At 41.1% G+C, this 24,065-nt stretch overlaps 1 protein-coding gene and 1 pseudogene across 5 annotated transcripts in view; one reads left to right on the plus strand and one right to left on the minus strand.

The window, feature by feature from the left end:
• CCDC68 (coiled-coil domain containing 68) overlaps positions 1-23,873 on the minus strand; it is a 41,635-nt gene extending 17,762 nt beyond the window's left edge. The window contains exons 1-7 of one of the 4 annotated variants that reach the window (XM_079784185.1): positions 23,752-23,873; positions 14,285-14,364; positions 9,637-9,732; positions 6,153-6,277; positions 4,939-5,025; positions 1,916-2,056; positions 798-923 (exon numbers count right to left, since the gene is read on the minus strand). In XM_079784185.1, coding sequence (XP_079640311.1) covers positions 798-923; positions 1,916-2,056; positions 4,939-5,025; positions 6,153-6,269 — 471 coding nt within the window. In that variant the 5' untranslated portion in view covers positions 6,270-6,277; positions 9,637-9,732; positions 14,285-14,364; positions 23,752-23,873. Of the gene's footprint in view, positions 1-797; positions 924-1,915; positions 2,057-4,938; positions 5,026-6,152; positions 6,282-9,636; positions 9,733-14,284; positions 14,365-23,602; positions 23,615-23,751 lie in introns of those variants that run through there. The other 3 variants (XM_079784183.1, XM_079784186.1, XM_079784184.1) reach the window with 3 other exon arrangements.
• Positions 12,633-21,584, plus strand: LOC307107494 (elongation factor 1-beta-like; annotated as a pseudogene). Its single transcript has 3 exons — positions 12,633-12,829; positions 13,347-13,420; positions 20,745-21,584. The product of its transcript is annotated as an elongation factor 1-beta-like (transcript).
• Positions 23,874-24,065: the final 192 nt, after the last annotated feature.

A 24,065-nucleotide genomic window follows, 5' to 3' on the forward strand; every position in this document is an offset into this window, starting at 1 on the left:
CAGGCATGAACGAGCTTCCAATTTGGAGCGCGTATGCACGCGCGCGCGCACACACGTGCATGAGCACTATTATTTTTCTTTTCCAGTTCTAGAATACATTCTTCAGATAAACTTTTATTGGCCCTACAATATATACTTCAGATTTAAAAAAAAAACAAACAAAAAATGTGTGTTTACTATATATATACATATATATATACACACATGTGTGTCTACTATATATATATATATATATATATATATATACACACACACACATAATTACATATTTAGGTTTTAATATTTTTAATTTTTATCTATTAAAATAAGAAATATATAATTGTTATATATCTTAAAATATATATGTACACATACACACATGCTTGTTGTTTGCTCAACCTGAGAAATGTATTCTAGAATCAAATCCATTTTGAAACCATTTCACTAGCCCAATTCTTTCATTTTAAACACAAGGAGGTCCAAGTCCAGCAAGGTGGAAGGACTCAACTCAGCTAGTTAGTCAAAGGCAGAACCAGAGGAGAAGTCACTGGCCAGGGTCACCTGGGACAGCTCTGATTTCTAGGCAGGGAGGCACGGCCCACCTGCCACCTGTGCTCTGCAGGGCCCTGGGCAAGGGTGCTAACACAGCAGCTTGGCAACATCCAGGAGCCCGCAAAGCAGGGGTGGCAGGGGGTGGGGGTGGGGGGGAAGGGATGGTCACAGAGCACTTCCTGCCCTTCCCATTGCTTGTTTCACATTTAACTCTTCAGAAAGGGGGACCAGAACGACTGGGGGAGATTTATCCAATAGGCAAGTACCTGGAGGAAGTGTGTACTGTCCTCATGCTGCTTTCTAACTTCTTCAGACTGTGTTTGGTAGATTTCAAATAATCTCTGGGCCACATTTCTCAGAGCTGCTGCGCCTGCTTCCCTGGAGGCTTCCAACTAGGAAAAGAAAAGAAAAAAGGTCACTGTGCAGGTTTTGACATTTACAGTGAAAAGGTTCTAAGGCAGAATGGTTTGACGGGCAATTAAAAACACAGAGGCGGTAAAACACAGAGGCGGTAATTGTCTGGTTTGCACCCCCGTTGTCAATGGACAGGAGAAAAGACGCTTAATTTGTAAAAGGAAAATGTAAAATGAGAAACCCTATTTAGTGGGGCTATCATGCAGGCCGACTGGCCCTGGGCAGGCCAAACCAGAGTTCCACGAACATCAGTGCCCTGCGTGTGCAGACTGTACCCTTCAGACTTCCACAGTGCCCATCAGCTTATGCATGTATTTGCAAGCATTTTATCTTCCATGTTCACAGCAGCACTAAAAGATGCATTGTCCTGAAATAACAGTGATTGAAATAGACAAGATTGGAGTATTAAGGCAGTAAAGCTAAAGTGTAATGAATCTTTCAAGAATTTAACCTAAGGAAATAATCAAGGATGACTGTAAAGATTCACCTACCAAGATAGTCATTGCAGGACTGTATGTGTATATATATATATATATATATATATATATATATATATATATATATGTATATGTATAATATACCATGATTTATTAAACATGTGAATACTTTTAAAAAATTTATTGCATTAAGAACACTTCACACAAGACCGATCCCCCTTAACACATTTTCAAGTGTCCAGCAGTATTAACTAGAGGCAACATGTCATATAGCAGATCTCTAGAAATTCTTCATCTTGCACAACTGAGACTTCATAATCGTTGAGCCTTTGCGAGATCTTTTTAATAATAAAAGTAGGCTCCCAAATAAAATAGTGAGTTTTAATTTATGAAACATCAAACGCTTCTCTACCAATGTGAGCCTAGGTGTGGATCTACGGCTGTGTGTGCAGGTCTGCTTTCACGGGTCCATGAATCTATCCTATTGGCTCAAAGCCTCAAAATACCCTAGAGAGTTCTCCTTGTGGGCATACCTTGATTTTCAATACTTCATTCTCTTTGTTCATTTTTAAGAGCTGTAAATCTTTGCCTCTCATCCTTTCCATGAGCAGATCCAGACTGCAGCACGAGGGGTGCATTTCCGAGTCAGAGCCATTCTGAATGTTTCGACAGCACTGCAATGAGCAAACGTGATAATCACAGACCCGACCTTTCCTTTCCTCTACAAGCTTCAAGAACAACAATGATCACTCCCTATTACGTATATCAGGGGAGATTCAGGTCGGCACAAATAAACCTTCTGAGTCTCAAAGACCAGTAGAAGTTTCTAGATGAAGCAGCTGGCCTCCGTATTTGCTTAAATTTGAGTAGATTTTTATATTTAAAAGAGGCAGAGTACATCTTTTCTGTCTTTTATATTCCCCACAGTTTTAAATATACCATTAACTCCTTTTAAGGAAATGTAATATCTACAAGGCCAGTTTTTTAAAAAAATTGAAGTTACAGACAAATGCAGTTTAGTTACTTATATTGCATTACAAACTAATACAATCAAACCTAATATTTACAATATATAATATATACTAGTAGATCCTATAATTATAACAACTTTTATTCATTAAGCATCTATTATGTGTCAGATAATCTTTTAGCTGTTTTATACACACTCCTTTGTCTGAATACTCAGAACACTAGAAGATATTATGTCCATTATACAGATGAAGACTAGAGAGTTTAATAAGCCCAAGGTTATATCCAAAATAACCGCTCGGACCAGGATTAGAATCCCAGCTTGCTTAACAACAAAGCCTATATCCTCTTTAGTACGATAGATGGACTACATAAATAATTGATTCTGTCATGGTTTTGTTTTTCGTACTTCAGACCCTCACGCATATTCTCACTCTCCATATATAGAGTAGGCATTGTTTTCTTTTTTAATTTATTAAAGAATAATTGACGGGAAAACTCTTGTAGAAGGTAGATTACTGTCCATGGTAGTTAACCACAAAGATCATAGACCAGTGCCTCTCAAACTTTAACGTGCATATGAGTCACTTGGTGATGGATCTGGTTAACATGCAGATTCTGATTCTGGGATTCAGGACGTCCTGGGTAGAGCTCTAGATGCCACACTTCTAACAAGCTCTCTGCTGCTGCAGCTGCTGCTGGGAATGTAGACCGCACTTTGAGAGGAGCATTTTAGAGTGAAATGCTTGGCCTCTTTGACTCCATCTTATTGAAGTCCGCTTCGTTCCCTCATGGCCTTCAGGTTAATAGCTTCTTCAGATCGACATGCTAATCATTACAGGAATTCGGCTTGTAGCCTGAGTTTTTAAAAAAAGATCCCTGACTAGAAGGGGCCTCTCCCAAGGAGGTAAGGGAAGTATATACAAAAATGATTGTTTCTCAAAGATTTGCAGGAACCTTGTGACCTGAATCACATCAACTAGAGTGAACAGACTAAGAACAAAGAAGTTTCACAATCTTTCTTGGACCCCTACTGGTGCCCAGATGTCTGTGGTCATCAATCACCTCTTGCCACTCCAATTCCCCCTTCTCTTGACATAAAAGAAGCCTGAACTCTGTACACTTTGAAGATGGACTTGAGGTACCATTACGTTTTCTATCTTCTCAGTTGGTATCTTCTTGGTCAGTAAACTTCTTACTTTGAGCTCTGATGTTTTGAGTTTTGGCATTTCAAAGCATTGGGCATACAAACTTTAGTTCTGTAACAGCAGAGCCCTGGATCATTACAGTTAAATCTCTTCTGTGACATTACCCAGATGCCAAAGGGAGGGGGCTGATATTTTGATGCTTCATTTGTCTGCTAACCTGTGGTTTGAGATGGCTGAGCAGAGACACTGGCAACACAATTCATCTCCATTTGTAAGAAACTACTTCTATTAAGGTCCTCAAAACATCCCCAATGTTATAGCCAATGGTCAGTGTTCAGTCCTCAATTTACTTGGCCCATGGACACCATTTGACACAGTAGTCCAACTCCTCTTTCTGAGACCCTTTTTCTTGTATTCAGTGACTCCATTTTCTCTTGTTTTTCCTCCTAATCCACTAGTCTCTTTTCTCAGTCTCCTGTGATGATTCTTCCTCTTTTTCCTAAGATCTAACATTGAAAATCTCAGGACTTAGAGCTTAGATTTTTCTCTCATTTCTATCCACACTCACATGCTTGGTGATCTCCTCCACTTTCAGGAGTTTAAGCATCATCCTTACTCCCTCAAATCTCTACCCTGTAGCCTGGACCTACTATCCCAGACCTCTACCCTCCACTCCAGAATCAGATATCCAGCCCACCCACTAGAAACCTTCACTTGGAGATAATAGGCAACTCAACAGAACCAAAACTGATTTTTTCATCGTTCCCATCATTCATAAACATTAACTTTTTTTTTTTCAGTTTCAGAACACTTAGTTTAAGAAAATAATTGAAGCTAGTTGTGTTAGTTTGGGGGGCTGAGGATAATACAGGAGACTATGTTCATGCATCATACCCTATCTTTGGTGTTCTCCATGACCAGACAACATAGTGGATGACATTGACGCTGACGACATGCACTTGGCTCAGATGACATTTAACTTGGAATAATCCAGACAAGGTTAAGGGCAGATTGCTCAACCTTAAGAATATAAGGCTGATCACAGGGGAGGGGGGTCTTTTAAAGTTATCAGTTGTCTGGTCACTCAGCCTAATGGCTTCAACTGCATGGCCATTGTTGAGGGCCAGGTAAACCTAAAAGCTTGTGCCTCTGTCTGGCATTGGGAAATGTTGCCGCCATGTGTCCTGGCTGGGCTGACATCTTCCCATATACTGTAGATAAGTAAGCCCAGTTTAAAATATTCAGGTAAGGCCTGGTCATTCCAATATGATCCTAATGCTTTCTGTAGTTAAATATTTCATGCATATGTCCATTAACATCTTTAGATAGTGATAAAATATTTAACATTCATCATTCAAAGCATCAAAGAATAATTTCTATTTGGCTTTATGCTTATTTACCGAAGAAATTAAGGTAGTGCGTTTTGATAAATTCATTACCTTTGCATCTAGTTTGTGCTTTGTATCGCTATGTCCAGTTTCATCTTTAAACATTTGATTACGGATCTTTTCCAGAGTAGCTCGAATCTAGGAGATAAAAATATTTTATTTTCTTTTAAAGGCATTTAATGTCCAATACTTTTTTTTCTCTATAGCAGCAGCAGTGTACCTGATTTATCTAGACAGTAATATATATATATATACTGATGTCAGATTTAAATAACTACCATCAATCTAACTTGCATTAAGGCTAATATTGTTTAGATTGCAGAAAATGAAGCACTTGATCCTTATAATTCTCAATCAAATCTAAAATACAATCTGAATGAATACTATACGACAAAATAATTACTATTTAGTAATTAGTATTTAATTCTATTTAGCTCTGCTTTTCTATATAGTAATTTAGTACTAATTTAGTATTAAGTAATTAGTGTAAAACAATTACTATTTAGTAATCACTACAAAATAATGACTATTTAGTAATTACTATAAAATAATTACTACCTAGTAATTACTAGAGAATAATTGCTATTTAGTAATTACTAGAGAATAATTACTAAATGGAGATGATACAAATCTATGCATGAAATATAAGCTCCGTGGCCTGGTGACCTATGAAATTGCAAGACACTCAGAGATGAATTAATAGATCTGAATGTTACAAACTCTCTACTTCCACATTTTTCCATCTGTTCTAAGAAACAGTTCCTACGAATGTAAGTTTTGTTACCCATTATCATTGGATTCTTACAAGAATTCACAATTTTCATGAAGGAACATGCCAACATGTAGTCATTGGCAGATAGCAAACTAAGCTGTGAGAAGGAACAAGGTAAGGAGAGACAGGAAGTCAGCAGAAAATGTAAACATCTCCTAGGGAGTGTGGTACCAACACTCCTGAAACAACTGAAAAGAAATGTACCAGTAGGAACTGCAGTGGTGAATACTGTGGGACAAATTAAGTGCTGATAGGCGTTCCAAACCCCTCTGGCTCATTCTTCTATTTTACTCCAAGTGTGAAGACAGAGGGCTCATAGCCTCAAGAGGATACTAAACAGGTGTTCAAACTCCAGTTATCAAGATTGTCCTTTGCCAAACTAGGTTTGCTCTTCCTCACCCATTCTCAGGAAGGAGAAACAAAGCCCACTAATCTGTATTACTTTATTGTAAAAAATCATATCATGCTAACATGATGTCTGGTACCCACATACCATTTTCACATATTCGGTTTCTTCAATAATGTGAGCTGACGTGGACTCATACGAGGCAGGATTGTCTTCTATCTTACCCCTGGAGGGAACCTCGGTGGTCACTGTTACTGTTGTCATGGTGAATTCTGGCTTTAGAAACACATAAATCAGTTAGACTAACTCATTTGATGATATCATTATATGGTGTGTAAATTGTGCTATAATTAAATACTGTATAGTAGAAAATATTATAACTTATTGATATGTATATATACCCATAAATCCAGGAATTTATTTAAAATTAAAACAACATGCCAAAACTGGTTTGGCTCAGTGGATAGAGCATCGGTCTGTGGACTGAAAGGTCCCAGGTTCGATTCCGGTCAAGGGCATGTACATTGGTTGTGGGCACATCCCCGGTAGGGGGTGTGCAGGAGGCAGCTGGTCAATGTTTCTCTCTCATCGATGTTTCTAGCTCTCTATCCCTCTTCCTTCCTCTCTGTAAAAAATCAATAAAATATATTTAAAAAACAACAAACAAAAAAAACAACACTAGCTGAAACAATCCTTGATTAGAAACTTAAAGATTATCTGAGAAGGAAATATGTAACATTTTTCTTTTTAATCCACATCATATTAGACTGTAGATACTGTGGCCTCTTCATCTTTATATTCTAGCACATTGTAAGTGCTTAATAAATTGTTGTGGAAATAAAATAATCCTATCTAATAAAGAGGGGATATGCTAATTGACCCTTACACCATTGCAAAGATGGTGGTGCCCACAGCCAATAAAGAGGGAATATGTTAATTGACTGCCACACCCTCAAAGATGGCGGCGCCCACAGCCACAAGATGGCGGTGCCCAGTCCCCTCAGCCCCACTGGCATGCCTGCCTCTGGAGTCCCCCAGTCTCCTCAGCCCCCCAGCCGCCCAGGGCTGGCCCGAGGTGCAGGCAAGCCTTGGATGGTGGCTGCCCAGTCACCTAGGGCCAGCCCGAGGCGCAGGCAAGGCTCAGATGGTGGCTGCCCAGCTGCCCAGGGCCGCCTGAGGCTCAGGTAACCAGGGCTGGCTGAGGCTTGCGCTGCTGGCAGTAGCAGCAGCAGAGATGTGATGGGGGTGTCGCCTTTCCCTGATCACTGGGTTGCCTCCCGCCCCTGAGGGCTCCCGAACTGTGAGAGGGGGCGAGATCCCCCTTCAGTGCATGAATTTTCATGCATCGGGCCTCTAGTATAATTATAATATATATATATATATATATATATATATATATATATATATATATATATATAACTTATATACAGAGTGTGGCAAATGTAGGTTTGTAGTTGTGAATATGCAAAACACAGACATTTTGTCCTCTAGATGTGGTACAATCACAAGTAGAAAGCATCACCTATGAAATATGATTTTTTTAAAGTGAGCCTGAATCTGATCAAGCTTCTATATCTAATAGCAGTAAATATCTGAACAAGGGGAAAGTGCTTAATGCAGTGGTTCTCAATGTGGTGCACACACCCCACAGAGGGCAATTTAATGTTTAAGGAGGGAAATTCAAGAATGAGTTATTTTCAGTGAATTTTTTACATTTCTTATGGTTCTAGGGGCACCATATACAGTATATCTATATATATAAAACCCTAATATGCAAAAAGACTGAATGGTAGAACAACCGAACCACCAGTCACTATGACGTGTGCTGACCACCAGGGGGTGCGCGTGAAACATAGTGGACATTGGCAGCAGGCAGCAGAATGCAGAACATGCCAGGTATCAGCTGGAGTAGGTGAGCAGGGGCGCCAGACCAAGGTGGGGTGTCGGTTGCTGTCATTGGGGGGCGAGCCTCTAGTGGTTACTGAAAATTCTTTGCTCCTGCGTGCCAAGGTCCCACTGGGTACTCGCACCTACTGCTGGTGCTGGCCCTCCTCGCACCCGCTGCTGGCACCCAGCACCAGCAGTGATCGCTCGACGCCATCAGCAGGTGAGAGTGGTGGCTGCTGGCCCCCACCGCCCCTCAAGGCTTCTCCACCTCCCCCTGCTCCTGAGGGGCGATCAGGGTTGGCAGCCACCTCTCACACTCACTGCTGGCACCAGCCCTGCTAGCACCCACTGCTCGCGCCAGCCCCAATCGCTCTGCGTAGTCAGTGAGTGCGAGCAGGGCTGGCGCTGTCAGTGCATGGGAGTGGTGGTGGCAGGCGCAGGGCTGTGGGCAGACAGGGGATGGGGTAGGGGGAGGGCCTTGGTGGGAGGGACCAGGCAGGGGCTCGGAGGATGGGCTGAGACCCACTCCTGTGCCCACCACAGCCTCGCAGCCCACAATTCCTTTCAAGGTTCACGAATTCATGCACTGGGCCCCTAGTAAATATATATTTTGACATATTTATGCATTTCAGTTCTCTATTATGTTTTGAAATTTTATTTGCTATTTTTTCATATCACTTCATATTAATATTATTATTATTTACAATTTCTTAGTGATTTATTCCTCAGTACCCATTACCAAGTTAATGGCCATTTAGGCTTCCTCCACATTAATAGGAGTCCACTTTTTGAAAAGTAAGAATTATATGTCATGGGGGGGGGGGGGGCATCAGGATTTTAGAGATGCTTAGGTGGGACATGGCCAAAAAAAAAGGTTGGGAACCACTGGTTTAATGACTCTACAAGGGTAAAGGTTGCAATCAGCCAACTCCAGATTATGTGAAATATTACTGGACAAACTAGTTCCTATCACAGATAAATTATATAAAGAAAGATGAGGCAAAGAAAAATTGCTATAAATTAAGAATCTTAAGAGACATATGACCAAATGTAATATATGAATAGTCTTTGGCTCCTGATTCAAATAAACCAGCTATATAAAGACATTTTTGAGGCAATTGGGAAAATTGTAACACTGACTGGATAATAGATGATGTTAAAGACTCACTGTAGTTTTGCTAGGTGTGATAATGAATTTATGACATTCTTTAACTAAAAATCTTGCCCAGCCGGTGTGGTTCAACAGTTGAGCGTTGACCTATGAACCAGGAGGTCAGTTCGATTCCTGGTTGGTCCACATGATGGTGTTGCAGGCTTGATCCCAAAGAGGGGGCATGCAGGAAGCAGTCCATCAATGATTTTCTCTCATCATTGATGTTTCTATCTCTCTTTCCCTCTCCCTTCCTCTCGGAAATCAATAATATATTTTTTAATCTTATCTGTTAGTCATACATTCTGAAGTATTTGCAGTGAATAATATATTTGGAATTGCTTTAAAATATTCTAACACAGAGGAAAAAGTGGGGTGGGCAAAGATGAAAGAAGTTTGGGCAAAATGCAAGGTATTGTCAAAGCTGGGCAGATGGGGTTCATTCTACTCCTCTACCTACTTTGTGTCTGTGGGAAATTTTCATAATAAACCATAACGAACTAAAAAATAAAACAAAAAGTCCTGTGAGATAGGATTATTAATCTCATTTTCCCGATAAAGAAGCCAAGACTCTCACAGGTGATGTTAACTTACCTGAGATCACAGTAAAACTAACAGAGCGGAAACTCAAACTTCTGTCTTCTAGACACCAAGGTCAAGGGTGTTTCCATCACATTAAGGCTGGCTTCCCTAGTGAGAAACAAACACAATTATTTAAAGTTTAGCAATAGCCTATGCAGTTAACACAGAAAGAATTTTCATATTTACTAGCATCAGTTTACAGCTGGATAGCTTTTGGGGATAATGCAGAGTTTTGCATTTATCCTTTAATCTTCGATGAAATTGACGGAGTATGCCAAGAATTTTCCATTTTATTCTAAATCTTCTTAGACAGCCACGCTGACTTCTATTTGTTTAGACTGCAGTTGACTTGGCAGCTGCAGCTCTGCAGTTACAGAATTTGAGTGGAAGTACTTCTGTTACTGGGTCCTCTTAAGTCTCTTCTGGGATTAAGTTCCCAGTTCAAAACAACATCAAAATGCTCAGAGTACAAAATAAGCTCACAGAATATAAACAGACTCATCCATACAGAGAACAGACTGACAGCTGTTAGAGGGGCGTGGCTTGGGGGCTGGGTGGAAAAAAGGGAAGGGACTAAACAAAACAAAGAAAAACAAATAAAAAAGCTCATGAACAACAGTGTGGTGATTACCACAGGGAATGGGGGTGTGGGGAGGTAGGAGAGGATAAAGGGGGCATAAATGGTGACAGAAGGAGACATTGACTTTGACAACACAATATACAGGTGATGTATTATAGAACGGTGCATCTGCAACCTATATAATTTTATTAACCAATAAATTCAATAAAAATTAAAGAGAAAGAAAAAAAAATGTATTTGGAAACCGGAGGTGGAGTGGGCAGGTCAGAGTGGTGGTCAGCAAACCAGGCCCATGAGCCTAAGCTGACTTCCTGTCTTTCTGGACAGCCTATGGACTAAGAATGGTTCTCAAATTTCAACCATTAAAAAAAAAAAACAACCAAAAGAATAACATTTCATGGCACATGAGAATTATATGAAGTTCCAATTTAGTGTCCTTAAATAAAGCTTTATTGTAACCAGAGCCATTCATTTACGTAGTGTCTATGCTGCTTTAGCACTACACACAGCAGAGTTGAGTAGCTGTGACAGAGAAAATATGTGACAAGCAATGTTTAATCTGCTCCTTTACGGAAAAATCCTAGGTTAGGATGTGGCAAGGAGTGGGAGCAAAACCAGTGGGAAAACAGAGGCAAGCAAAACATCGATTTGATGTGAGTTGCTTTTGGTTCTCCAGTTCATTGCCCCTGGATCTATAGTCCCATTTGACGGATTTACCTTCTTGTTTTCTTTTTACCATGTTATGCATTAGGTACATTAACAAATGACAGGAGGTGTTTCATCATAGGAAGTAATCACTCTTAAGAATGGATCTCACTGATTTCTCTCAGTCTTTCATAATTTGAAAACCACGATGGGCCTCATGTTTTATATCCAAAATATATTTTCTTTTGTGTCATTTATTCTTAATATCAAGATATGCAGCTCATTAATCACTGTTATTTCCACTCACTGTTGGGCCATCTTCAACAAGTGCCATGAAATCCTAGGCTCAATTTACATATCTGTAAAATAGGGGTGGAAACGCCTCGAAATGTAAAAACAAAGTTTTTTTTTTAAAAATCCCTGTTTGTAGAAGGCAGTCAATGTAGAGTAACTGCTAATATTGCTGCTCCTTTTATTTTATATTATTGATGACCACAGAAGATAAGCAGCTGGTTGCAAGGTTTATACCCAACTCTATTCATATAAAATCAAATTCCATTTCTCTGGTTCAGAAAACTTTTTCAACCACAGTCCTTGATTTGTATAAAGAAACCCAAGGGGAACTTAAGCTCACAAAGTCCAAATTGCCATATGGCATTAGCTTCCTGGGGAAAATCCATCTTAGCATTTTATTTCTGCCAGAAGTAGATTAGGCAGATAAAAATTTCAACATAAAACACAATCAGTTAATTAAAGTGAGAAACGAATTTTATTTGTTTTCTGCTAGAGTGGATTGAAGACAGCTTACAAGTGGCATCCCTCCAAGAGGTGTTATTTCCTAGATCAAAGCGGTGCAGAAAGGACTCTCAGGGGACCGGGGAGGTGCTGAGCAGGCCGGGCTTTGGCTTCTCATTTGAACCAAAGAAGCGCTGCTTTGTTCAGTCTCACACTGATTTTTTTCCGTGAGACTTTTCGGTGAAGAAAGAGCTTTCTACAAAGAAAAGTTTTGGAGCTAGACTATCTTAGCTTCATGGCCTGACCCTGCCACTCAGCAGAGGTGTGACCTTGATCAAGTTCCTTAACCTCTCTATGCCTCTGTTTCCTTATTAGTAACATTCAGGTAATATTAATAACATGAATAATTAATAATACAAATAAACTGTATGGAATTGTTTGAGTTAACATTTTTCAAGCACTTGTAACAGTGCCTAGCACATAATAAATGATTCATACATGTTTGTCAAATGAGTAAATAAAATATGAAACCACCAGTGGTAGAGAAGAACCAGGTAATATTTTAAACAGTCTGCAGATTGAGCTGGGCTATAAGAGAAACTCTGTTTGGGGGAATCTAAAGACCAGCAAACCCACTGTATTGGTTCTTTCTTGAGAAAGCATCAATAATCCATCAATATCCCAACTGATTATGCTAACATCTAATGAATAGTTTACAAGTTACAAAGCAATTCATACACATTATTATGAATTGTGATAAAGCAACACATCACTGGTCACCCAGAATAATGTGACTAAACCTAGTTCTCTGTTTAATCACAGACAAATGTCTTACCCATTATACAATCAACACATGTAAGGCAGTGTTATGGGTTGAACTATGTCCCCTTTCCCATTTACATGTTGAAGTCCCAGCCCTCAGTACCTCAGGATGTAACCTTATTTGAAAATAGGGTCACTGTAGATATAGTTGGTTAAGATGAACGCATACTTGGGTAGGGTGGATCCCTAATCCCATATGACTGGTGTGTTCATAAAAAGGGGAAGAATGGACACGGACATGCACTTTGGGGAGAAGTGGAAGGCAGCAATCAAGGTGGTGCTTCTACAAGCCAAAGAGCGCCCCAGACTGCCAGAGAACCACCAGGAGCTGGAACGAGAGAAGCACAGAACAGATTCTCCCTCAAAGCTCTTGGAAGGAACCCATCCCACCAACAGGGCTTGGGACCTCCAGCCTCCAGAATTGTGAGACAGAAATGATTATGTTTAAGCCCCAGTTTGTGGCTTTATCATAGCAGCCTTAGGACACTAACACAGACATTGTTTATAGTCTAGAGATTCTAACAAAGGTGTTTCTTTCCTCCACTTAGCCCTTAATCCAGTCATTCATATATTAAGTGTTTATTAAATACAGCTGTGATAAGAGCTGTGGCCACAGAGGTGAGCCAGAGATTCTGAAAGTACAAAACAGTAGTATGGAGAGAAAATAATGGGAGGTAATAACAAATGTCATGAAGAAAAGCAGAGCAGGGGAACAGAATAAAAGGAGGCGCGGGGTGGGAAGGGAAGGCATTTAAGCAAAAGTCTTGAATAAAAGAGGTGAAGCCCTGTGGCCCTCAGGGAGAAGAGGACTGCAGGTTGTGGGGGGAGGAGCAAGAACAGAGGCTGGAGTTTGCTCAGTGTTCTAAGAACAAGGAACACAGTGTAGCCTACCATGTTTTCTTTTTTATTTTAATGTAGCAGGGATTTTTTTTTTTAATAGCCTGAAATTTAAGACTTCCCATGTGCATAAGGAGCTGTCACCACAGCCACTTAAAACAGGTCTCCTCCTGGCTGGTAAGGCTTCCTCAGGGTTCAAGGAAAAGCAGGGTAGAACAAAGTCAAAGCAAGTGCAGCTAACTCCAGGTCAGGCAAGAGAAGGGCATGAAGTCCAGGTGACTAAGTGGTCTTCTCAACTCATTTCCATGATTGATAACTGAAAAGCTCCATGGTGGATGGTTGGCATGCTTGGGTTGTTCAGTACTTGACCCACCTTCCCAGATATATGGAATCAGCATCTGTACAGTCTTTGCAGGAAAAGGTGTCTTACCTGTTCTTCCTCCCTCCCTGGGGCTGGAGCATAGGTACAACACCCAGACCCAGCCCACGGAGGACTGTCACCTGGAAATGCTAGTAAGGGATTGGCCATCAGGCATGTGGAAGCTGGAGTCAATGAAAACCCCATTCTTATTCTGGGAAGGGAAGGAGGCTGGCACAGGGCGGTGCTTTGTGCCCAGGCAGGAAGGCCAGTGGAAGTATCTAGTGACCAGTGGCAATGCCAGAAGGACTTTATCCTGCTCTTGCTAAAGTCTGATCGTTGCAAAGTTTTCCCATCAGTTCTGGATGCTATTCCACATCCTTCCAGTAAATTCCATCTCTGCTTAAGTTAGCCAGAGTCAATTACTTAGGTTTGCAACCAAGAGCCCTGGTTGGTTTGGACACAGTTTCTGAGTTTTCAGTTTCTCAGTTCTGAGCTAACAATATTAACTATTGTTTTCTCATTCTTGATCACTATTATATAGAGCTTAGATATTAGAAACTGAAAGAGTAATACCATACAAGTGCTATAAGCATAATTAGGTTATATGAGGGGGGCGGGGGGTAAGCTCACATATCTCCAAACTCCTGAAGAGACAATCTCCTGAGTATTAAAGAGCATACCTGTTCTGCATCCACATTCCACAGCACAATGGTGACATCCAGTGTCAGCTAGCTAAATCTCAGGTGACTGTGCAATTTACCTGGAAAGTGACGCACAGCATATCAAAAGACATGCATGTTAACACTAAGCCGAAGTAGTAAGTTTTCAAGTAATAATGTAAGTTTTTTAAAGTACAACTAATTGTATTCATTTGCAAATGCTACTCATTTGTACATACACATATATTTATATCATAGCCAGTGCTATACAAAGCTCCTACATATAAAATAAAAGCAAGTTAGTTTGGTGGGGGGAAGGATTGAAATGTTGGTACAAACATAATCTACAAATATAGATTCTTGACAAAGTACTGTGTCATTTACCAAGAAATCATTTCCCATATGCTCTCAAAATTAATCATTACAATACACTATCTAAGGTTATTATCCATATATCTCTATCTCTATCCCTGTATATGTATGTATAATGCAACCAAGTCACAAACAAATGATTTAAGTTTTCCAAGGTCATAAATTGACCTCATTACCTGAACCCAGATAGATTGATCACCAATCCAGGTTTCTTTGTAATGAAATGATCTATCTATTTAGAATTTTGGAAAACAGCTGAAGATTTCACCCAGTGCCCATATGGCAACTAAACTGCAAAGAGGGGCAGGGGGAATCACATGATCCCTTCCCATTTGGAGAGGTGGGGAGCAGGGCCCAGGGTCTATTGCATGCCCATCACATGAAGGCTAGGGTATACTCCCTTTAATAATCCGCACAAACACCCTGAGAGGTTGGTGTTACTAGTTCCATTTCACAGATGATGAAATGAGGCTCAACACAACGAAGTGAAGACTGATACTTCATAATGGTCATGGATCACAACCTATGAGTCCGCTGGTCCTTTCCAGCTTACCACTTTGCCTCCTGTTGAATTCTGAATGGATTTCTAGGCCCAGTTTCTTGAGCCCAAGCTAGTTTAGCAATCAGAGTTTTCCAAAGCAAGTCACTGAGTAACAGTCAAGTACCTCCTGATGTGAGCTCCTAGGTGTGTCCTTCAGGAACCCGAGCAGACAGTGCTGTTCCCACAGATTTATCCCCCAAACAGAAGGAGTATGGATTCATGGTTTAAAAACAGGGGCTTTGGACGAGGTGCTGCCCACAAGACTTTGTTCTCCTTCCACACTAGCTGGGTGGCCTTGGGAACCCTTTTAAACCCCTTAGGCCTCAACTGAAAATGTCAGATGACAATGCCGACTTCCCCTTGGAGTTACATGAGGATTAAATGAGCTAACACATAAAAAGTGCTCACTGGAGTATCTGACCCATAATACGCAGTTAAGGAATACTAAATACTTAAATTCACGGTTATTGTGGACATAGGTTAAAAGGACATCACTTGACAGTGTCAAGGACACACTCAGTTGACCCCACTCAATCGCTCTCCCATCAGCCAATTATTCCTCCTGCTTTGAGCTTTTCCATTAACCATCATTTCAAAAGCCACTTATGATTTGTCACTGAAAAAAAAAAAATACAAAAAGAAACAGATGTCATTGCCATATATCTCAGTCATTTGTACCATTTACAAGGAAAGTGTCCTTTTGGAAAATTTCTTTTGTGGCTTTATAAAATACTTTGAGTAGAAAACTCAGGAATATATAAAATAGTAATAACTTTCTAAACTCATCCTGGAATATTTTCGCTTCAGTATAATTTACTTAGTTTTAAAAATTACCCAGTGATGGGGGGAAAACAGACAATACCAAGTGTGGGTGAGGACATGGAGCTGGAACTCCTGTCTGTTGCTGGTGGGAATGAAAAATGTGCCGCCACATTGGACAACACTGGGTAGCTTCCTATGAAGTTAAGCACACACTGTACAACCCAGCAATCCCATTCCTAGGTATTTACCAAGTGAAATGAAAGTTTATGTCCCATAAAACACAATGTTTATGATTGCCAAACACTAGAAAAAAATCGAATATTCATCAACAGGTGAATCCCACTCATCAATATAAAAGAATAAACTACTGTTATGGCCAACAATATGGATGAATCTCAAATGCATTATGCTGACTAAAGATGGCCAAATCCAAAAGGATACATATCCTTTAGTTCCATTTATATAACATTCTAGAAAATTCTTTGGAGACAGCAAACAGATCAGTGGTTACCTGGGGACAGAAGTGAGGGAGAAGCTGGCTACAAAGGAGAGCCAGGGTATTTTTTTTTGTGGGGGGAGGCAGGAAGGTGGGTGATATAACTGTTCTATGTCCTCGTGGTGATAGTGGTTCAATGACTGGAACCATTTGTCAAAACCTACAGAACTCTACATTAAAAAAGGGTGAATGTATATACTTTTGTTTAAAAAAATAATAATCCAATAGTACCCTAAAAAAGCAAAATACAATTCAGATTTCAGAATCCAAGGATTTCACTGACTTTATCAGAACTAACTGGAAGCCACAATTAGCTTGATTTTCTTTTCTCCATTCAAATTATTGACCCCCCAAAAAAGTAAATATAGCAAAAAAAAAAAATAAATAAAAAACAGCAGTGGAATCAGGATCGTTAAAAAGCAGGTAACAGGGCTGCTGATAATAGAATTATTGCTGCTATAAGAATAGTCAGTAAAACCTGGCATTCAATATGGTGATAGAAACAAGGGAAATCTAAACATCTTAAGAAAGTCAATTATAATTATTATTTACTAAAGTGGAAAAGTAGGAGGAAATATAGAAAAACTATGTAAGAATATTTGCAACAAGATTTAAATCTAATTCATGAAACTAGAACTCCTTGTCTCATCTATCCATCACTTTTCTAGTCATTTTCTAGATGCATAGCATGTTATCATTCTTCAAAGTTGCCCATTTGTATGTAGGCTATCCGGCCAATGGCTACAGAGTCTGCTCAGATTGGCCACTGCCTGAAGCAGCAGGGACCCTGTGCTTGGCAGGCTCTACCCACCCTATAGCTCCAGGAAGATGTCAGACTGATCTGAGGGCAGCATCCCACCAAAATCCAGGCGGTAACAGAAAAAGTACAAGGGTGAGAAGTAGCTTCTGTTCTGGTAAAACCAAGTTCCTTATACTGGATCATGTCAACAAATTTTATGATGAGTGAGCTCATCAAAATAATGAGAAGATGCTTACAGCTCTATGCTGATGGAACCTTCCTCCAGAGAAGCGTGCCCATGCCAATTTCAAAGTCTATGAAAGTGAAAAGGATGAAGACAGATTCCTGCGATTGGTATGTGACTCTTAGGAGACATTTGAAATGAAATTGGCAGTGTATGGCTACAAAAATGCATCTGTCCTGGAAATGTTTAAACCCTGACCAAGTTTAAAAAAAAAAAAAGATGTTACCAACAGAGACTGATAAATTCATCTACACACAGATCATCAAAAGAGTAGTGTTCCCACCCAGGAGTTTCAGCAAGTTGTTTTGATATTTCAAACCGAAAAACTGAGCTCCAAGGAAGCACAGTCAGCTTTGGAAAACTGTACTATTTAACCTAGAGTCTCTTGTTTGCAAATTTTAGAAGTTTAAAGATAGAATCCTTTGCATTCTAAGTTGTCAATACAGTAGATCTTCAAGTTATGTTAGTGAATTCTCCCCCACACCCCAAATAGGAACTTGCAATTTCAGCTATACCACACATTCAAAGACATATGCATTGTCTTCTCTTTAGTGTCACAGATTCTGCCAACTCTTTATAGAAGGGTTTCTCCTCAACTACTTAAATTGCCTTAAGATCTGTTAAGCATAAGCTGTCAAGTGTAACCTCCTAAAATGAACTTGCCACTCAGTAGTTGGCACAGAGCAGGGTGAATGGGGTGTATGAGAAAACAGCTGTGATTGACTGCTGTTCAAGGTTCCCGATTGCTAAAAGAGGCATTCCAAGGTCAATGCCTATGCAGTGTTAGGAGGTTCTTATTTGCTCTGTTCTATAGGAAACACACAGAAAAACAACACCACCTCATAGGAACCTGGGTCATTTACAGTTTCCGTCTAGGTCCTAAAAAAAAAAAAAAAAAAAAAAAAAAAAACACAGAAAAAAAAGGAGTGGCATTCCTTCTGTTTTGGATTTTCTCTGATCTACTAGAAAGAGCTCAAATGAGTGCCTGATTTTGTAAATAAAAGAACAGGTATATCAGTTTCATTCTTCAGCACAGTCATAGAAACAACAGAATAATAAAACTAAAAGTTTATAAATCTAGATACTCTCCCTCCTAATTACTGGCTAAAGGGTATGGATGATTCATGCTTTATGTTAAGTTACCACTGAAATGTGTTACCAAGAAGCGCTCATATTTTGAAGAGTAATTCAGTTGTTACTGTTAGGTCTAAGGATCATCAACATTTCCTTATTCTAAATGCATACATTTGGGATGAAATGTAGCAAAGGAGATGTATCTTCTTTACAAATATTAATGTCAAGAGTTAAACATCTTCCAAGCCCAACCGAAATGACTGAATGGCCCTAACTGGAGAGGTTCGGTTGGTTGAGTGTCATTGATTCCTGGTCAGGGCACAAGCTCAGGTTGTGGTTCAGTCCCTGATCAGGGTGGTGTATAGGAGGAAACTGATTGATGTTTTTCTTTCTCACATCAATATTTCTCTCTCTTTCTCTCTCAAAAAATCAATAGAAACATTTTTTAAAGGACTGAATGACTGAGGCTTCTTTCTATCAGCATGAGGTTTACTATTCACAATTTTCATGGGAGTATCACAGAAAGATCACAGCTACGTCACATTCTGGAAAGATCGGCAATCCATACCAGGAATATATTTTTCATAAATATAAGTACGAGGTTGGCTCCCATCAGTTATTTTCAAATTATGCTACCAAGGAAGCTTAGACCAACATGTCTGTCTTACCACCTAAATGTAATTGCAGAAATGAGTCACAACCATACAGCAGAATGAATATAAGCAATAAAAACAAGCCAACCACTGAAACATTCTACGACCTGAAGGAACCTCAAAAACATTATTTTAGGTGGAAAAAGCCAGATGCTGATGACCAAATAGTGTATGATTCCATTTGCATAAAGTGTACAGAAAAGTCAAATGTAAAGAGACTTTACATTTTAGTGGCTGCTGGGGCTGAGGGTCAGTGAGGGAGACAGCCATGTGGGGTCTTTTTGAGATAATAAAAATGTTCTAAAGCCGGATTGTGGTGATGGTTGTACAATTCTGTACATTTACTAAAAATCATTGAATTATACACTTGAATATATTTTTCAGGATATAAATTATACCTCTGATAAAGCTGTTTTTTAAAAAGAGCAGAAAAAAAGAGGGGAGGCAAGAATGGCTTGAATAAAGTTACTCTTTACCGCTGGGAGGAAATATAATTACTGTCATAATATACAGGAAAATATAATTTGATGCATAGAATTTTCTCAATTTGAAGTTTTTCATTCATTTTTTCCTCCTAACTTATTGACATCAAGTACTAAAAGTTTAGTTTTTATTAAATTTATATATAATTGATATTTAGCTATTTTAGGCTTAATATCTCAATATTTCATAATATTTGTTAGACAGACCCCCAGAATGTTAGACCTCCAGGACGATGGGCAGGTACAAAAACTCTGTAGGGCAGAAAGGTCAGGAATGTCTAGCTAGAGGCAAAACTGGGAAAACAAGAACCTTGCCCCCAGGGTAACCTATCCTCTCTGTAGCATATCACTGGTCATGTGACCTTTTCTTCTGTAATGATAACATCTAGGTCTCAGCTGTATTTCCGCTCCAGGTCCAGAAAATCAGCAAAACCAAACAAGTGGCACTGTGGCTACCTCAGGACCAGCTATATTGACTAATGACCTCCCCACCCACACCTCACCTCCTCACTTTCCCCACCCCCCACTCCCCTCACTCCATCCTGGCACCAACCAAACAGTAGAGACCAGGACCCTAGAAGAGCACACCTGCAATGCTGATGAATATTCTATTAAGACCCTCCCTGAGACCTCCCCTAAGATTTCCACCTGCAAAGCAAAGGACCCCGTGCGCATTCTCCCTCCAAGGAGCACACCCTTGCCATTCCCCCACTGGCACGTATCCTACAACCTCTAAGGGAGCACATGAGACTTGCAACTGGGAGAACAATGGGCAGCTCATCCTGGGCTTACCCCTGAACTGTCTCTAAGCCCCCTTTTCTCTGACTTCCCAGTGAGCCAGAGCAGCCCGGCCTACACTCTCCTGTTGCCTTGTCTATGCCCTTCCTTGTTTCACTGTCCCAAGTATATTTTGGCTGCCATCATTGACCCAATGTCGGTGCTGGGCAGCCCTTCCCTTTGGATATCCCATCCCCCATTCCCTTTCCCTAAATAAATTAAATTTTCTTTAATCACCATCTGAGATGGCTGTTTAGCCTGCCTGCATGCACCATCCACCATGTTCACCTTTCAATATTAAACCCAGAATACCTGACTCCTAAGTTCTTCCCCAATCTAAGCAAAAGAGAAAACCACTTTTTTCCCCTTCTTATTGCTTGTCACTGATTGCCTGTACACCTCTTTCCTCTTCGGCTGCCCAACTCCTGAATCAGCCAGCACCAGAGGTTTTGGAGGCCTGAACAGGCCCACTGGTCTCCAGGTGCTCAACGACTACCTGCGGACAAGAGCCAGACCCATCGAGGGCTCTGTGCCATCACAAGCAGACGTGGCAGTATTTGAAGCAGTCTCCAGCCTACCACCTGCCGATATGTATTATCCCCCACGTTGGTATAATCACATCAAGTCCATCACTCCTGTCTGCCCGGAGTGAAGACAGCTTTGGACGAGTGTGGCCCTGCTGGTGTGGAAGACACCACAGGGAGTGGAGCTACAGATACTAAAGATGATGATGACATTGATCTCTTTGGATCTGAGGAGGAGGAGGAAAGTGAAGAAGGGAAGAGGCTAAGGGAAGAACACCTTGGGCAGCATGAGTCAAAGAAAGCCACAAAACCTGCACTTGTGGCCAAGCCTTCTGTCTTATTGGATGTGAAACTGGAGGATGATGAGATGGAAATGGCAAAATTAGAGGAGCGTGTCAGGAGCATTCAAGCAGACGGCTTGGTCTGAGGCTCTTCTACACTAGTTCCACGGGGCGTGGGATTTCAAAAACTTCAAATAATAGTGTGTGATGGAAGACAATAAAGTTGGGAATAGACATACTGGAGGAGTGGATCACTGCTTTTGAGGACTATCTAAATCATTCTGGATCATTGCCCTTAAATAAAAGCTTGAAATATAAAAGAAGAAAGAAAACCACTGACACAAATAACACACAAGTTCCTTTACAAATTATTTAAATCAGTGTAAGACAATATGTGGTTTGAAACTAAGCTGGTTTAAATCACAGTCAAAAGTGATGATCATTGATGTGGTTCCTAATCTATGGTCTCGGTGTCCTGGAGGATTCCAATGTTGTGTCAATTCCACAAGGACAGGAATATGCGCTATTTACACAGGGCTGGGTCCCCCTGAGTCGCCAACACAGAACACGGTGCCCTACAGGAGGGGCACTCAGTAAATATTGGTTCAATGGATGCATTTATAAGCCGGAAACCCAGACACACCAAGTATTTTCTAAAATTGAATGGAAACACATACAGGCTCTTGTTTTCCAAACGCAGGTAAATTTTCATGCTTGTAAAATATAAGTTCACTTAAACGTGTAATTAAATTGATAGTAACCTTTTGCCGTCATGAACTTTTTTCAATGAATACATGGTCATGTGATTTTGATGTAAATATCTCAGTTCAAAAGATTTGAAACAACTACTTCTAAAGACATTTAAATTCCCTCCAAAATCTTCAATTTTATTTTTTTTCCTTTTCTGTCCTTATCCCAGACAAATAAACACGCAGTTCACTTTTCAGTTTTAGCCAAACCTAGCTTACTTTTCATCTTTGGTCGTAACTTGGATTAAGCCCACTCGATGTCCAGCACATTGTAACCCATAACATGCTTGTATTGATTCATGGACCATCAAGGCGAATAAATAATACAACTGAAATAGTGACTGTTTATTTCAAAAGCCTCTTTGTAGTTAGAACAGGTTGAAGTCATTTAGCAAATCACAAAGATAGGCTCCTTCTTAGGAAGTTTGCCTGGGTCCCAGGAAGTGTAAACTGTTTTCATTCTTTCTGTAAATCCAGGGGCCCCTGGGAGGGCATTCCCTGCCCAGGCAGGCATTCCTCTGTGTCAGTGACCTTCACTGTCCAGGAGTGTGAGGGCAGGGGGAGGGGGCGGCCCAGCAACAGGAAACAACAGCACCAATTGTGTCTGTCCGGGTACCTGAGACTCCAGCTCAGATCAAATTTCTGGAAAACCAGACTTCTGCAGAGCTGAATATTTAATAGCGTTGGGTAAAATCAAAAGGACAGACTATCTTTTTCCCCCTCTTGCAAATGCAGAATACAGTAATTCCCCTCTGCATTTCTCTGCTTCACCTCATCTATATATACCAAGAAATAAAGAAGGTTTGGATTCCTCAAATAAAACAATATAGTGTAATGGTGAACTGGCACAGTTTCAGCTATATCCGGGGCTAATTGCTTCTTCCAATCTATATAGTATATTTACAGGCAAATATACTCTATATGGGCAAAAGTGGGTTAATAGTTGTTCCTATGGAAAAAGACATGCAGGTTATGACAATAGTTTTATTTACTCAAAAGAATGTCACGATGGCACAGTAGATCTACTTTTGCCCACCCCTGTGTGTGTGTGTGTGTGTGTGTGTGTGTGTGTGTGTGTTTTGTGTGTGTGTGTGAGAGAGAGAGAGAGAGAGTTTGTGTGTATTTTTCTCTTTTCATTATGAAGAGGGTTGAAAACCACAGCCATATATCATCATCTCATCTAAAAAGCAGCCTTGCGCGGTCCTGTACTAGCCTTTCTGGAAGGTAACACTGCGCCTTTGCACAACTGCAGGGCTGTGGAACTTCCAGCTCTACCATCCCACCACAGCACACCTGCAGCTACAGAGTCCAGCAGGAATGAATGAAGGGCAAGATAACCACCTTCATTCATTCATTTGTCTGGGCTCTTAATTGCGGGAGCAGTGACCTGCCAGAGCCCCGACCTGGGGATTCACAGGTGACAGTAAGTTTTCCAGAGGGCTTTCTCCCTGGCCCTGACAACAGAAACCGCGGGGTCCTCTGGCAACCGAAATAATCTGGTGTTCACCGGCTAAGGAGGACTTATCTTTGCTCAGGGGAGGGAGAGGGGAGCTTGGGGGATAGGAGGTCTGGGGAAGCTCCTTTCTCTTCTCGGAGGAGCAGACACTTCTGGCCTAGGGAATCCGGGCACAGAAGACCGCTTTACCTGGAGGTATATTCTCCTCACAAGGGCCCCTTAACAGGGACATGTCCCTGGTTAACTGAGCTGCGCTGGTGGAACCGGCTTCAAGGGCACCTGGATGCCCGCCCGCCTGCGGGTGACCTGGCGCGCGCTGGGGGCCGCAGATCGCCTACCTTGGAGGGCGCTGAGGGCGCGCGGGTTTCGGAGCCGCTCCTCCCCTGGGATCTCCCGCTGGGTGGCCTTGGGGGGGCCTTGGGAGCTCCTGGGGGACAGATCAGCTCCGCCCGGAAGGGCGCGCCCGGGGCAAAGTCCGGCGTCCCGGTGGCTCCGGGGAGGAGCCTGGGCTCCCGCCGCGCCCAGCGCCCAGACGCACCCTCCCTGCTCCACGCACCCCGGGGCGCACTGCCTGCACCCCAGCGCTCCCGAACTCCGCACCCCTCTCAGGAGAGATATAAGGGGGATAGTTTATAAAGAAGGTTCAGTTTGC

This window comes from Cnephaeus nilssonii, assembly GCF_951640355.1.
Source record: "Cnephaeus nilssonii genome assembly, chromosome: 11".
NCBI classification, from domain to species: domain Eukaryota; kingdom Metazoa; phylum Chordata; class Mammalia; order Chiroptera; family Vespertilionidae; genus Cnephaeus; species Cnephaeus nilssonii.